The following is a 14,699-nucleotide window of genomic DNA, read 5'->3' on the forward strand; positions in this document are numbered from 1 at the left end:
GGAGAACCCAGGGATGGGGCAGCAGCGGGGTGGGGGGAAAGGGGCAGCCCAGCACTGGGGCAGCAGAGGGTGTGTGGGGGGGGAGAACCCAGGGTTGGGGCAGCAGGTGGGCACGGGGGGGGAGCCAAAATTTTTTTTGCTTGGAGCAGGAAAAAACCTAGAGCCGGCCCTGGGCAAAGGGAGGCTAAGCAATGGTTGTTGAAGCATGAAGGGACAGAGGAATCTTTAGCACATCTGACGTAAATATCTTGCAACTCAAGCTGCAACAGTGTCATAAAATTGCCTCTTCTCACTTGCAGCATTATCGCCTGCAAATGGAAACAAACATGTTTGTCTAAGCGATTGGCAGAAAAAGAAGTAGCACTGAGTGGACTTCTAGGCTCTAAAGTTTGTAATTGCTTTATTTTGAGTGCACTTATATAACAAAAATAATCTACATTTCTAAGTTACACTTTCATGATAGGGAGATTGCACTACAGTATTTGTATGAGGTGAATTGAAATATACTATTTTTGCTTTTCATGTTTACAGTACAAATATTTGTAATAAAAATAATATAAAGTAAGCACTGTACACTTTCTATTTTTTGTTGTGATAGAAATCAATAGAAATTAAAATGTAGGAAAACATCCAAAAACATTTAACAAATTTCAATTGGTATTCTATTAATTTTTCTACCCACAATTATTTTTGAGTTAATCATGATTAATCAACCACACTATTATTTCTTCCAGTTTCTTAACAATACAAGTTTACATTTCAAAGTTCTAGTCTCTATTACTTGGAATAGCCCCAAATACCATTTAAACACTTTTCTAACATGTCTCTAAAGGCTGAATCTGGGTCAAATATCCTGCAAGGTTCTTAACTCTTTCAGGACAGGTTGCAGGGCTGAAGAATGAAATCCCCCTTTTAATAAATTATACCTACCAATATAGCTCTGTATACTTGCAATGAAATTACTGTAATGAAACCACCTTTTTTAATTAATGAAATTGTCTATTTATAAATGAAACGGTGTTAACCACCTTTGGACAAATTATGAGTTAGTAGCTTTCTCTGTGTTCAAATTAAATGTGCCATGTTGCCTTCTCCCTCAAACAAGACTCCAGTGAATTCTCCAGTGTTTAATGAGGGGTGATCTCAGTGTGCAACTTTTGCCACAGTCCAAGTACTTATGGAGTCTTGCTCTTGGGTGGATTTTCTCATTTAAAACAAGGACTGATCGGTTTATGAAATGTTTCCCACTGTCTAAGCACTTTTGGGGTCTCTCTCCTCTGTGGATTGCTGGCTGTTTAACAATGTTTGACCTCCGTATAAAACTCTTTCCACAGGCTAAGCAGTTATGGGGTCTCTCCCCTGGGTGGATTCACTGATGTAAAACAAGGGCTGGCATCTATTTGAAATGTGTTTCCACAGTCTAAGCACTATGTGTCTTTTGCTTGATGTTTAGAAGGGCTGATCTGTTTCTGAAACCTTTCCCAGAGTCCAAGCACTCATGGTCTTCCTCCTGTATGGATTGCTTGATGTTTAACAAGGGTTGACCTCTGTATAAAACTTCTGCCACAGTTTGAGCACTGATGGGGTCTCTCTCCTGTGTGGATTCTCCAATGTACCGCAAGGCCTGACCTCTGTGTGAAGCTTTTTCCACAGTCTAAACACTGATGGGGTCTCTTTCCAGTGTGGATTGCTTGATGTTCAACAAGATTTGACCTCCGTATAAAACTTTTCCCACAGTCTAAGCACTTATGAGGTCTCTCTCCAGTGTGGACTGTCTGATGACTAAGTAGGATTTGACCTCTGTATGAAACTTTTCCCACAGTCTAAGCACTTGTGGGGTCACTCTCCTGTGTGGATTCTCTGATGTGAAACAAGGGCTGACCTCAGTAGGAAACTTTTCCCACAAATTAAGCACTTATGGGATCTTTCTCCCGTGTGGATTGCCTGATGTCTAACAAGGTCTGACCTGCATATGAAACTTTTACCACTGTCTGAGCAATAATGGGGTCTCTATCCTGTATGGATCCTCTGATGTGTTATAAGATTTGATTTGTTTGTGAAACTTTTAACACAGTCCAAACACTTATGGGAACTCTCTCCTATGTGGATTGCCTGATGGTTAGCACGGCCTGAATTCCACATAAAACTTTTCCCACAATCTAAGCACTTATGGGTTCTCTCTCCTGTGTGGATTGTCAAATGTGAAACAAGGGCTGACCTGCATTTAAATGTTTTTCCATAGTCTAAGCACTTATGGGGGTCTCTCTCCTGTGTGGATAGCCTAATGTCTGACAACATCTGACTTCCATATAAAACTTTTTCCACAGTCTAAGCATTTATGGAGTTTCTCTCCTATGTGGCTTATCAGTGCTACCTTCCAATTCAAGTAGTTCCTGCCCTCAAGGCATTGATAGGGTTTCTGTCTTGTGTGGCTTCTCCCATGGTTATTAAAATTTGAGCAGTTATTGAAGTTTTCCCCATGGTCCAAGCACTGAAGTGATTTGTCTCCAGTATGAATTGTCTGAGGTGTAACAAGCTGTGGTTTCAGAATGAGTCCTTTCCCATAACCCAGGCATTCATAGCGTTTGTCTTCCTTGGAGGTTGTCTGCTGGGCTGTGGGATCCCTGTATCCTTCCCCACATATAATAGCTTCATCAATTTGCTCCCTTGAGTGGTTTCCCAGAAGCCTCTCTGACCTGTTCCAATTTCTCCACTCTTCTCCCTGTTCCAAGCACTGGGAAAAATTCCCTTCAACTCTTCCCACAAAGGTCCCCTCTGGTTCCACTTCCACTGCTGGGAGAGAAATAATCCAGTCAGGAGTCATTGTGCCTGGGAGAAAGAAAGAGGAATAGCACAGAGGGAAAACCCAACATACTAAAGGTGCAAAGACAGCGCAATTGGATTCTGCCTCCACATCCCGCCCAAAAATTCACAGAGAAGAAACATTGGGAAGGAAACTCCTGCAGGTAACAGGACAGATGGAAAGCGATGTCAGGCATATCTGCTGACTACAGCCCTGCCCTGGGTGAGATGAGGAAGAACTGAGGGCACTTACTTATACCACATTTTTGGGATTCTCCACTTTTTCCTTCATTCACCAGATGGTTTGTGTGTCAGTCCTCACCTGTGCAGGCGCATTTCGGGATCTCTGTTTCCTCACAGGCCTGGAGATCAGGCACCCACGGCTCTTCCCCTCATTCCAGGTGGGAGATCAGTTCAGGTTTGGGAAGGGGGAATCCTGTGCAGGGGGTGAAATCAGACCACATCAGAGTGTGTGGAGGATTGAGAGAGTGTCTGTCAGAAAGGACATTCCATGGGTGGAACCTGTCTCTGTGCTGTGCTGGGGAATGTGGAATCCAAGAGGATGGGAACATAGTCACTGAGCCCTCTTGGGGGAAGCAGACGTCTGGGGAGGTGGGGGAAATTGTGATGCCCTCACTAGGAGTTCCTAGGATCTGTGCTCTCTGGGGGCCCTGCTGACGCATACCCAGCTCTGGAGTTAAACCCCTGCCTATTTCTAAACCGGCGGAGCCCAGAGCCCTCCGCATGGCTGGAGCTGTTACCAAGTAGGGAGGTGAACAGGGATTGTGTGTGTGAATGAGAAACAACACAGACAGGACAATACAGGGCTTCTCCACCTTGCAAGCGAGGGGGGTCGGGTGGGGATGATTCAGTATATCTGGTAGGTTTTGACACCCTGGTCTCACTGGAGAGGGTACGGAGATACAAGTCTCTCTCACACGGCAGCTGTGCATTACGGAGCCCATTCCTCTCCAATCTAACTGACCAGGGAAGAACCTGACCAGTATCGGACATGCAGACCCCACAGCTTTTAATAACCGAGGAGACGGGAATCCCTTACCCAGCAAGGTCACCGTCTCGTGGTTCTCCTGCATGACGTCCCTGTAGAGGGCTCTCTGAGCGGGGTCAATCAGAGCCCCCTGCCCCTGGGTGAAATACACACCCGCCTCCTCGAAGGTCACCGGCACCTGAAACAACAGTGAGTCCTGCACTGAGTACCTGCTGCCCCAGTCATAATCCGACTAGTCCAGGGGTGGGTAAACTTTTTGGCGTGAGGGCCATATTGGGGTTTGGAAACAATATGAAGGGCCGGGTAGCGAAGTCTGTGCTTCCCCCAAACTGCCTGGCCCACCCCCTCTCTGCCTCCTCCCACTTCTCACCCCCAGACTGCCCCCCTCGGAACCTGTGACCCATACAACACTGCCGGCTCCCTGTCCCCTGACCTCCCCATCCCAGGACCCCCTCCCCTAACCGCCCCTCAGGACCCCACACCCTATCCAATTACCCCTGTCCTCTGACCCCTATCAACACCCCCACCCACTGTCAGGCCCCCCTGAGACTCCCATGCCTATTGAACCACCCCCGTCTCCCTGTCCCCTGACTGCCCCCTGGAAACCCTGCCCGTTATCCAACCCACACACACCCCGCCCGCTTACCATGCTGCTCAGAGCACCAGGACTAGTAGCTGTGCCATCTGGCTGGACCACTAGCGGCATGGTGAACTGAGGCCGTGGGGAAGGTGGGACAGCAGGGAAGGGACCGGAGGCTATCCTCCCTGCCCGGGAGCTCAAGGGCCGGGCAGGACAGTCCCGCGGGCCGTAGTTTGCCCACCTCTGCACTAGTCACAGGCAAAAATAAATAAAACAGTGAAGCTCTGGGAGAGCCAGAAAACCAGAATTCCCCCCACACCCTGCCCAGAGCTGCCAGGAGGCTTCAGGGGGTGGGGAGAAGGTGAGAGCTCCTAGTCCCCCCCAGCACACGGAGCAGGGCAGGGTCTTCTCATTTCCCACACACCTGCCAGCCACAGGCTGATACGGGAAGCAGAGCTCTGAGCCAGGGACAGGGACAGGAATCCCAACTGCTTCCCTTCGTATTTCACAGCAGCCTTTGGCCAGTGGGGTGTTTCCTGGGTCAGAAATGGAGGAATGTTCCCTTCCCGCTATCTCTCTCCCCCCTCCCCCCGCCAATGGGCCTTTCCACAAAATCAGGCCCAGGTTGATCATTTTCCAGCAGGTTTATCACACCCTGTCCCCTCCCTGGCTCACACTGTATGTTTCCTGCCCCTCCCCCTCTACAGCAAATCCTCCTCCACCCCCCTCAGCTCCCTGCAAATCCCCTACCTGAGCTGGCTCCATTATACAGCCATTTCCCTTCCCTGTCTCCTGGAAGATTGGACCATCTGGAACAAAACATGTACATGATTCTTTAGCCTGTCAGGGCGAGAGGGGCGATGGGGGAGGTTACAGAAGGGGCTTGAGTCCATGCCCCCCCGCCCACCTGCAGACAGATGCTCTGGACTCTGCCGCGCTGGGAAAACCCTCAGTCACTTTATCACAGCACGGACCCGGCACCTCCCCGCAGCACTGAACGCCCTGCAATATCAGTAGATCCCTAAAAGGTGTCCTTTGTACAGACTCATTTCCCTGCCCAGCTCCAGCCCTTTCCCCAGGTCTCTCCATCACCTGGAGGCTCAGGCTCAGGGGCTGGTATGGTTAGAGTGGTTCCAGCCACTGGAGAAAGTGCTCCTGGGCTGGTCTCAGAGGGGTGTGACAAAGTGGGAATGTTCCTAATGTTTTCTCTGAATACTGTGTGTGTGCCTCAGTTTCCCCATGTGTTACTCAGGTATCAAGCTGGTGGGATACAGGTGTGTGATCATTGCAGAGACCTTTAGAGGGCAGGTGTGACTGCAGAGTGGCTGTCTGGGCATAGAGAATGGCCAAAATTCTGTATCCTGGCAAGCGATGGCCTGACCCCGTCCTCTGCAAGGAACTAGCCAAAGGTGTGGGAGAACAAAGAGATTTCCTGGGAAAGAGAGGAAGCACGGAGGAGGGGAAGCTGGGCATCACTGAGGAGGGGGGGCTGGAAGCAGGTCAGTCTCTTGTTTTGGGACTCAGCAGGGAGAGCCCAGGGCTGGATACGGTCTCTGGATTCTCCCCAAGATAGACTTTGCTGACTGGTCCTGATTTCTGTGCTAACAGCATCTGTTCTATGCTGTGTTCCCAGCCTGCCTCCCCCAGCCCTAGGTTCACCCCACGCCGGCTGTTCCCCGTTCTTCTCCCCGGCCCCTAGTCCCAGGCAGAGGCGTTGAAACAATCTGTACGGTGGGGGGAGGGGGAGAGGAAATGCGAGCCATTGAGAAACCCCTTTAAGCCAGTGGGTGCAGCAGGGCCCCACCAGCCTAGATTCAGCACCTCTGCCACCACCATCCCCCGCCATGATTGTGCCCCCGGGCCCCTCTCCTTCCCCGGCCCCCAGTTGAGGTCCCCCACCCTGCATTCAGTTTGGCCCCTGCCCCTCCCTATTTGCCCCCCTCAGATCTCCCTGAGCTGCAGCCTCCGTCCATACCAGTGTGGCCAGGGGCAGGGAAACAAAGCAGCAGATGGAGGGCGGGGGGGAATGGGTGGTAACAGGATCCTGCCCCCGCCGCGCACACACCGGGAGCTGGCGGCCCCTTTCCCGGGCACAGGGCGGGAATCGCAGCCAGCTCCGCTGGGAGCAGCCTGGGGCCAAACCTCCCCCTGCAGCCCGGAGGTACCGGGGGGCGGATCTCTGTTACCTTCCCTCCGAGCGGGGCCCCCTGGGGCAGGGGCCGGGCCGGGAAGGGGCCTGGCCGGGCTCGGGGCTCTGCCCTGGGAGAGGCTCCTGGGGAGCAGCGGGAAGGGCCCTGCTGGAGATTCCCCTCTCCGGGCTGCAGCCAGGGCTCCGGGCTCCCAGCACCAGCCGCCGGGGCTCGGGGATCTCGCCAGGAGCCTGGAGCCAGAGTCACCGCAGCGGCTGCGAGTCACTTCGTGCTGCCGGGCCTGAGCCCAGCGATAGCTCCCCCCAGAGCCGCCTCCCAGCTGCTCCTGGGTCCTAGCGATCAACCCACCGCGCTACAGCATCTCTGTGTCCAGCTGCTGTTGCACTCACAGGCTCTACGGTCAGAAGGGCCCATCATGAGCATCTAGCCCAGGGATTCTCACTGCCACATTTTTGGTGGCCTCAGAGTGAGGCCAGCGACACTTGCTGGTGGCCGCTGTGGAAACAGGGTTAAAGGATTTAAATATAGGCCACTCAGTTGTAAGAAACAGAGCTACTGTCATGCTAAGGCCTGGTCTACACTACGACTTTAATTCGGATTTATCAGCTTTAATTCGAATTTACCCTGTAACCGTCCACACAACAACGCTATTTATTTCGATGTAAAGGGCCCTTTAAATCGATTTCTGTACTCCACCCCGACGAGCGGAGTAGCGCCAAAATCGATTTTAACATTTCGAATTAGGGATAGTGTGGCCACAATTCGATGGTATTGGCCTCCGGGAGCTATCCCACAGTGCATCATTGTGACCGCTCTGGACAGCAATCTAAACTCGGATGCACTGGCCAGGTAGACAGGAAAAGCCCCGCAAACATTTGAATTTCATTTCCTGTTTGCCCAGCGTGGAGAGCACAGGTGACCACAGATAGCTCATCAGCACAGGTAACCATGCAGGCTGATAATCGAAAAAGAGCACCAGCATGGACAGTGAGGGAGGTACTGGATCTGATCGCTGTATGGGGAGAGGATTCAGTGCTTGCAGAACTTCATTCTAAAAGACGAAATGCAAAAACTTTTGAAAAAATCTCCAAGGGCATGATGGAGAGAGGCCACAATAGGGACTCTGAGCAGTGCCGCGTGAAAGTCAAGGAGCTCAGACAAGCGTATCAAAAAACAAAGGAGGCAAACGGTCGCTCCGGGTCAGAGCCGCGGACATGCCGCTTCTACGCCGAGCTGCATGCAATTCTAGGGGGGGCTGCCACCACTACCCCACCTGTGATCGTGGATTCTGGGTCGGGGATAGTCTCATCAGCGATGCCTGAGGATTCTGCCGATGGGGGAGAGGAGGAGGAGGAGGATGAGGATGAGCTTGGAGAGAGCACACAGCACTCCGTTCTCCCCAACAGCCAGGATCTTTTTCTCACCCTGACTGAAGTACCCTCCCAAGCCTCCCAAGCCAGTACCCAAGACTCTGACCCTATGGAAGGGACCTCAGGTGAGTTTACCTTTTAAAATATAAAACTTGTTGTAAAAGCAAACGGTTTTTAATGATTACTTTGCCCTGAGGACTTGGGATGCATTCGCGGTCAGTTCAGCTACTTGAAAAGTCTGTTAACGTGTCTGGGGATGGAGCGGAAATCCTCCAGGGACATCTCCATGAAGCTCTCCTGGAGGTACTCCAAAAGCCTTGCCAGAAGGTTTCTGGGCAGTGCATCCTTATTCCCTCCTCCATGGTAGGACACTTGACCACGCCATGCTTGCAGCAAGTAATCTGGTATCATTGCCTGACAAAGCCTGGCAGCGTATGGTCCCGGTGTTTGCTGGCATTCAAGCAACATCCGTTCTTTATCTTGTTGTGTAATCCTCAGGAGAGTGATATCACTCCTGGTAACCTGGTTGAAATACGGGAACTTAATTAAGGGGACAGAGGTGCCGTTCCTACTGGGCTGTTTGCCTGTGGCGGAAAATAAATCCTTCCCTGCAGTTAGCCAAGCGCAGATGGGAAATTGGCCCTGAGTTTTTCGCGTTTGGCTAGCAGGGATCTTCCCTGTTACCAGCCACGCGATGGGGGTGGGGACCGTGATCATCCCAGAGAATTCATGGCGGGAGGGGGGCGGCGGCGGGGGGGGGTGGTTAGTTTGGTGCCTGCAGGGATCTTCCCTGATACCAGCCACGCGGTGGGGGGGAGGGGTACAGCGATCATCCCAGAGAATTCATGGCGAGAGGGGGGGTGGTTAGTTTGTTTTCTGCTGCTGCTGCTGAATGTTAACAGAAAAACCGCAGCACTCTACAGGCTATGCTTGGTATGTGGGAAAGGAGGGCGCAGAAGCTGTAAGACAATGGCTTACCATGGCCGCATGCAAGCCGAATTCTGTTGCCCAGACCTGTGATCTCTAGCAGCAAAGCCACAGGCACTCAGCATTAAGAGGCAAAATGCGACCTTGCACAGAAATCACATGTGCTATGTAATGTGAATAGTGTTGGTCACCGTGAAAGAGTATAAGCATTGTTCTGCAAAATGTAGCTTTTTAAACAATTCTCTCTTTTTTCCCCTCCCTACAGCAGCTGTAAATTCCTCAAGCCTCCCTCCTCCATCCCGAAGGTTATCACAGATAAGGCGTAAGAAGAGAACGCGAGACGAGATGTTTTCTGAAATTATGGAATCCAGCCAAGTGACAGAGCTCATCTGAATGAGTGGAAGGAAACAGTTTCAAAGTATAGGAAAGAAGCCAGTGAACGTGAGGACAGGAGGGACCAACGTGAGGACATGGGGGACCAACGTGAGGACAGGAGGGACCAACGTGAGGAGAGGAGAGACGCTCGAGATGAGAGGTGGCGACAGGAAGACCAGAGGAGGCAGGATGCAACGCTGGGGCTGCTGCGTGAGCAAAGAGACATGCTCCGGCGTCTGGTGGAGCTTCAGGAACGGCTGCTGGAAAACAGACTGCCGCTTCAGCCCCTGTTCCACCCTCCCCATGTTCCGTATCCTCCTCACCCAGACGTGTAAGAACACGGGGGGGGGGGGGAGGCTCCGTACACCTTCCCATTCCACCCCAGTAGACAGCCCAAGCAAAAGGCTGTCATTTTTTTAACCTTTTCTTTGTGGCTTTTTCCTTCCCAGCAATCCTCCTCCCAAATACCACCCGGGTTCCCTCCCTCTTTTTCTAATCTATTAATAAAGAATAAATGATTTTTAAATGATAGTGACTTTATTTGGTTTGAAAGAAAGCTGGGGGAAGGGGGAGGGTGGGTTCCTTACAGAAAATCAGTCAATAAAGGGGGCGGGTTTTCATGAAGGAGAAACAAACAGATATTTCACACTGTAGCCTGGCCAGTCATGAAACTGGTTTTTAAAGCTTCTCTGATGCACAGCGCTTCCTGGTGTGCTCTTCTAATCGCCCTGGTATCTGGCTGCGCGTAATCAGCAGCCAGGCGATTTGCCTCAGCCTCCCACCCCGCCATAAAGGTCTCCCCCTTACTTTCACAGAGATTGTGGAGCACACAGCAAGCAGAAATAACAATGGGGAGATTTCTTTGGCTGAGGTCAGAGCGAGTCAATAATGATCGCCAGCGACCTTTTAAACGGCCAAATGCACATTCTACCACCATTCTGCACTTGCTTAGCCTGTAGTTAAACAGCTCCTGACTCCTGTCCAGGCTGCCTGTGTACGGCTTCATGAACCATGGCATTAAGGGGTAGGCGGGGTCCCCAAGAATAACTATTGGCATTTCAACATCCCCAACGGTTATTTTCTGGTCCGGAAAGTAAGTCCCTTGCTGCAGCCCTTTAAACAGAGTAGTGTTCCTGAAAACGCGAGCGTCATGAACCCTTCCCGCCCAGCCCGTGTTGATGTTAGTGAAACGTCCCTTGTGATCCACAAGTGCTTGCAGCACCATTGAAAAGTACCCCTTGCGGTTTATGTACTCGGTGGCTTGGTGCTCCGGTGCCAAGATAGGGATATGGGTTCCGTCTATCGCCCCACCACAGTTAGGGAATCCCATTGCAGCAAAACCATCCACTATAGCCTGCACATTTCCCAGAGTCACTAACTTTCGTAGCAGCACCTGAGTGATTGCTTTGGCTACTTGCATCACAGCAGCCCCCACCGTAGATTTGCCCACTCCAAATTGATTCCCGACTGACCGGTAGCTGTCTGGCGTTGCAAGCTTCCACAGGGCTATCGCCACGCGCTTCTCAACTGTGAGGGCTGCTCTCATCTTGGTATTCTGGCGTTTCAGGGCAGGGGACAGCAAGTCACAAAGTTCCATGAAAGTGCCCTTACGCATGCGAAAGTTCCGCAGCCACTGGGAATCGTCCCACACCTGCAACACTATGCGGTCCCACCAGTCTGTGCTTGTTTCCCTTGCCCAGAATCGGCGTTCCATGGATAGAATCTGCCCCATTAACAACATGATCTCCAAAGCACTGGGGCCCGTGGTTTCACAGAATTCTGTATCCGTGTCCGTGTCCATGTCCATGTCAATGTCCTCATCATGCTTGTCGCTGCGTTGCCGCCACCGCTGCCTCCTCGCCTCGTTTTTCTGGTCCTGGCTGAGCATAAACTCCACGAGAACGCGCGAGGTGTTTACAATGTTCATGACTGCTGTCTTGAGCTCAGCGGGCTCCATGCTTGCCGTGGTATGGAGTCTGCAGTGTTCACTCACCCAGGAAAAAAGGTGCGAAAATGGTTGTCTGCCGTCCGTTGCTTTCATGCAGGGAGGGAGGAGGGAGGGAGGAGGTGAGGCTGTACCCAGAACCACCTGCGACAATGTTTTTTGTCCCATCAGGCACTGGGATCTTAACCCACAATCCCAATGGGCGCGGGAGACTGCAGGAACTATGGGATAGCTATGGGATAGCTACCCACAGTGCAACGGTGCAGAAATCGACGCTAGCCCCGGTACTTGGACGCACACCACCGAATTCATGTGCTTAGTGTGGCCGCATACATTTCGACTTTATACAACCTGTTTTTCAAATCCGAATTATATAAATTCGGATTAATCCCGTAGTGTAGACATACCCTAAGTCTTAGCCTAATATTGGGAGACCTGTAGAATAAGGGCTCACGTGGGGCCGTCTGTCCCTTTAGGCTCATGCCATGTGAACTTTTGTTTATGCAACAAGATCAGATGCAGAACGGTGTTGGGGAATTGGTTGCCCATTGTAAGGTCAGTGATATGCATACGCGGGGCTGGGAAATGTGTTGTTGCCCAACGGTAAGCCAATGTGTGGCTTAGGTCAGACCTAATGAGTTGAGGGGTTGTGGTAACACCCTCAGAGAAGAACACAAGTGTGTTCAGTCCGGACAGAGGGGTTGTGGTGACGCCCTCAGGTTAAAAAAAAAAGAGAGAGAGAGAAAGAAAAAAAATGACGCATTGGGGTATGAAGGAATAGAGGCCTGTGTGTGTGCGCCAACCAGTGTGAATGAGAGTCATCGAAAGACGCTCAGAGTTCCCTGCGAACCCAAAAGCTTGTGACGGGGGATAGCTCTAACTAATGCAAGCTCGGTGGCTGCATCTTAGTGGATCAGTAAAAGATTCTGACTAAGGTGGCTCTATCTGCCTGGGTCTAGGATTGTGTGACCTCATCTTCCCTCCTCCTCTCCTCCCTGCATGAATCACTGACTGATCTGATCACCTCACCGGAGTCAATTAGAGTATGCAGCATCGTCTCTCTGAGACTAGCCGACGCTCTTTGCTGAAGGGAGGTGTAGGAGGGTCGTGGACATCCTTGATAATCTTTCCTGTGTGAGTGCCCGAGGAGCGGTGTGGTGATTTTAGCTTTCTGAGCCGTTGCACTCAGCGGGCAGGATAGAGACGTGTCTTAGTTTATGAGCTGTTGCAGCGGACAGGGCACCCCCACACGCTTAGAGAATGGGTGGAAATCAGTCCAAGGACTTGTAAGTACTTAGAGAATTGGAATTTTTACATGCGTGATGATCCATCTGCAATTCCCACTAGAAGGTACCTTCGATTCAAATGGGACCTTACGTCTTAGAGGTACTCTCTAAGACACAAAGTGTAGGATTTAAAAAGCATCCGGGTGACTCCCTACCCAAATTATTTTTTGTTAACCCCTCGGCTTCTTTATATCCCCAATTAGTTAAGGCTGAAAGCAAGGAGGGATAGGAAAGGGTTAATTTGAAAAGGCAGCTTGGTCTAGAGATAAGGCGGAAAGCCGCTTTGTGTTCAAGGGCAAGAATCGATACAGTCCATGCCAAGCGCTGAAAACAACAAAGTTTAGAGGCTGCAGAAATGGAAAACACAAACGAAACAGCGAAAGGAGGATCTGAGCTTCATGTCCCTGGAGCCGATGTGGTTTGGGAACGATGAAGAAGCCACAGTCTACTGGCCTGGACTGGAATACCGAGTAAAGGGTCTCTGAAAGAGACACTCCAGGAGACCCCAGGGTGTAAAAGAACAACCCTCCCAAGAGCGAAAGCAAGTTGGAGATTTTGTAGTGTACCTCTAGACAACCTGTGTACAGGATAACCCCCCGCCCATCTCCAGGGCCGGCTCCAGGCACCAGCCTGGCAAGCAGGTGCTTGGGGCGGCCACTCCGGAGGGGAGCAGCATGTCCAGCTATTCAGCGGCAATTTGGTGGACGGTCCCTCACTCCCGCTCGGAGCGAAGGACATCCTGCCGAATTGCGGCCGCAGATCGCGATCGCGGCTTTTTTTTTTTTTTGCTTGGGGCGGCCAAAACCCTGGAGCCGGCCCTGCCCATCTCTCTCTCTCTGTCTCTCCTACCCGGGCCTGGCCAGCCCAGGTAGCACGTTTGTGAGTATAAAAAGAGGGAAAAAGGGGGGTTGCAGGTGGATCTACCCCCGGTCGAAGCAGGACTGACCCTGGTGAAGAAACAAAAAATTATACACTGGCAGGAAGAAACTTGTGGGATCCATGCTTGGGAATGTGGTATTGATTGGATTTGGGGGTTTATTCCACAGGCTGCGCCCTGTGTTTTTGGATAAGTCCTTAAGCATGTATTGCCCTGCCTAACTGGATTTTAAATGACAAATAGCAAAGGCACCTTGTTGCCACTACGCCTGCCATCTCCTCCATTACACTATTACCCCTGTAATACATCCAAATACAGACAATGCCATATATCTGATAAAACCCAATGGCCAAGGCCTTCACACTTTAGTGATTTATTTAAATATTGTCTGAAAAAGTTTATTTTTAAGGTTCAGGATATCCCATATAAGCGAACAATTGAGTGGAAAAAGACTGGTCAAAGGAGATAAAAGTATATGACATCACTACAAATGAGCTTCAAGAATTTGAAATTAAGGTTTTATAATGGGGTTGATATAATGGCCATTCGAGGGGTCTGTAGTATATCAGGGGGAAGGGGTCCTTGTTGTTTTGGTTACCCAATTAGTAAATAATCAGACTCATACTCAGAGAGTGTGTTCTGCCACTGGAAATTTTACCTGTACTGAAATGATCTCAGTAAGTAACTAATCATTTAACCTGTGCCATATTACAATATACATACATGCTAAGTCTTAGCCTAATATTGCGAGACCTGTGGCAGCAGGGCTCACGTCAGAAGTGAGTAAGAAACAGTAGAGTCAGCGTGAGCCAGCCTTGAGATAGCGATGTTTTGAGAACAGAAGTGAGAAAATACAGGAATGGGCAGGACATAACATAAACAAACTGCAGATGTTTTTAATTAATGCATGCCATTAAAATGTATAAATGCTTGTGTGATATTGCTTGTACTTTGAAGAAACTGAGGCAGAGATGCTCTGTCAGCTGTCTTCTTCCCTTGCAATTGCATGTCCTGAATAAAGCTGTCTCTGATTTTGTTGCTTCCAACCTGAGTGGAGTTCGCTTCTTCCACACCACTCTGACACTTTTTTTCCCAAAATACTTAATGAACTTTAGGGGAAACCAGTAAACATGCACTGAGATAAGCAGGGAAATGGTCCCATTATTGTGGTGAACTTTCTTGACTTAAACACCACCTGGGTGGAATCGAATAGCAGAAGGATCTGAGTCCTCGCTTCACCCAGAGCCTCCCTCACCTTGAGGGCTCCCCTTCCACTCTCCTGTGTGGAAAAGTCCTTATAACCCCGACAAGGCTGGGCCCAGGCTTCCTGAGGGGCTCTCCCCCCAACCTGATAGTGACCACTCACCACACGGGCTAG

The 14,699-nt window shown here is 50.6% G+C and overlaps 1 protein-coding gene across 7 annotated transcripts; it reads right to left on the minus strand.

Moving 5' to 3' along the window:
• Positions 1–376: 376 nt before the first annotated feature.
• LOC135978363 (zinc finger protein 621-like) lies at positions 377–6,710 on the minus strand. Of its 7 annotated transcripts, none has more exons than XR_010595770.1 (5): positions 6,578–6,709; positions 5,142–5,200; positions 3,863–3,989; positions 3,125–3,238; positions 377–2,793 (listed from the first exon to the last, which is right to left on the minus strand). XR_010595770.1 is itself a non-coding variant. In XM_065579321.1 (4 exons), exons 1-3 carry the CDS (start codon positions 4,515–4,517, stop codon positions 3,195–3,197), a joined length of 231 nt encoding a protein of 76 aa, XP_065435393.1. In that variant the 5' UTR covers positions 4,518–5,071; the 3' UTR covers positions 377–2,793; positions 3,056–3,194. The 7 variants fall into 7 exon arrangements, 3 of the variants coding, with proteins under 3 accessions (XP_065435393.1, XP_065435391.1, XP_065435392.1); XR_010595769.1 differs by having other exon boundaries at positions 377–2,829; XR_010595772.1 differs by lacking the exon at positions 5,142–5,200 and having other exon boundaries at positions 6,578–6,710.
• Between the last annotated feature and the right edge of the window lie 7,989 nt (positions 6,711–14,699).

The sequence above is a fragment of the Chrysemys picta genome, unplaced genomic scaffold, assembly GCF_011386835.1.
Source record: "Chrysemys picta bellii isolate R12L10 unplaced genomic scaffold, ASM1138683v2 scaf226, whole genome shotgun sequence".
Classification (NCBI taxonomy): domain Eukaryota; kingdom Metazoa; phylum Chordata; order Testudines; family Emydidae; genus Chrysemys; species Chrysemys picta.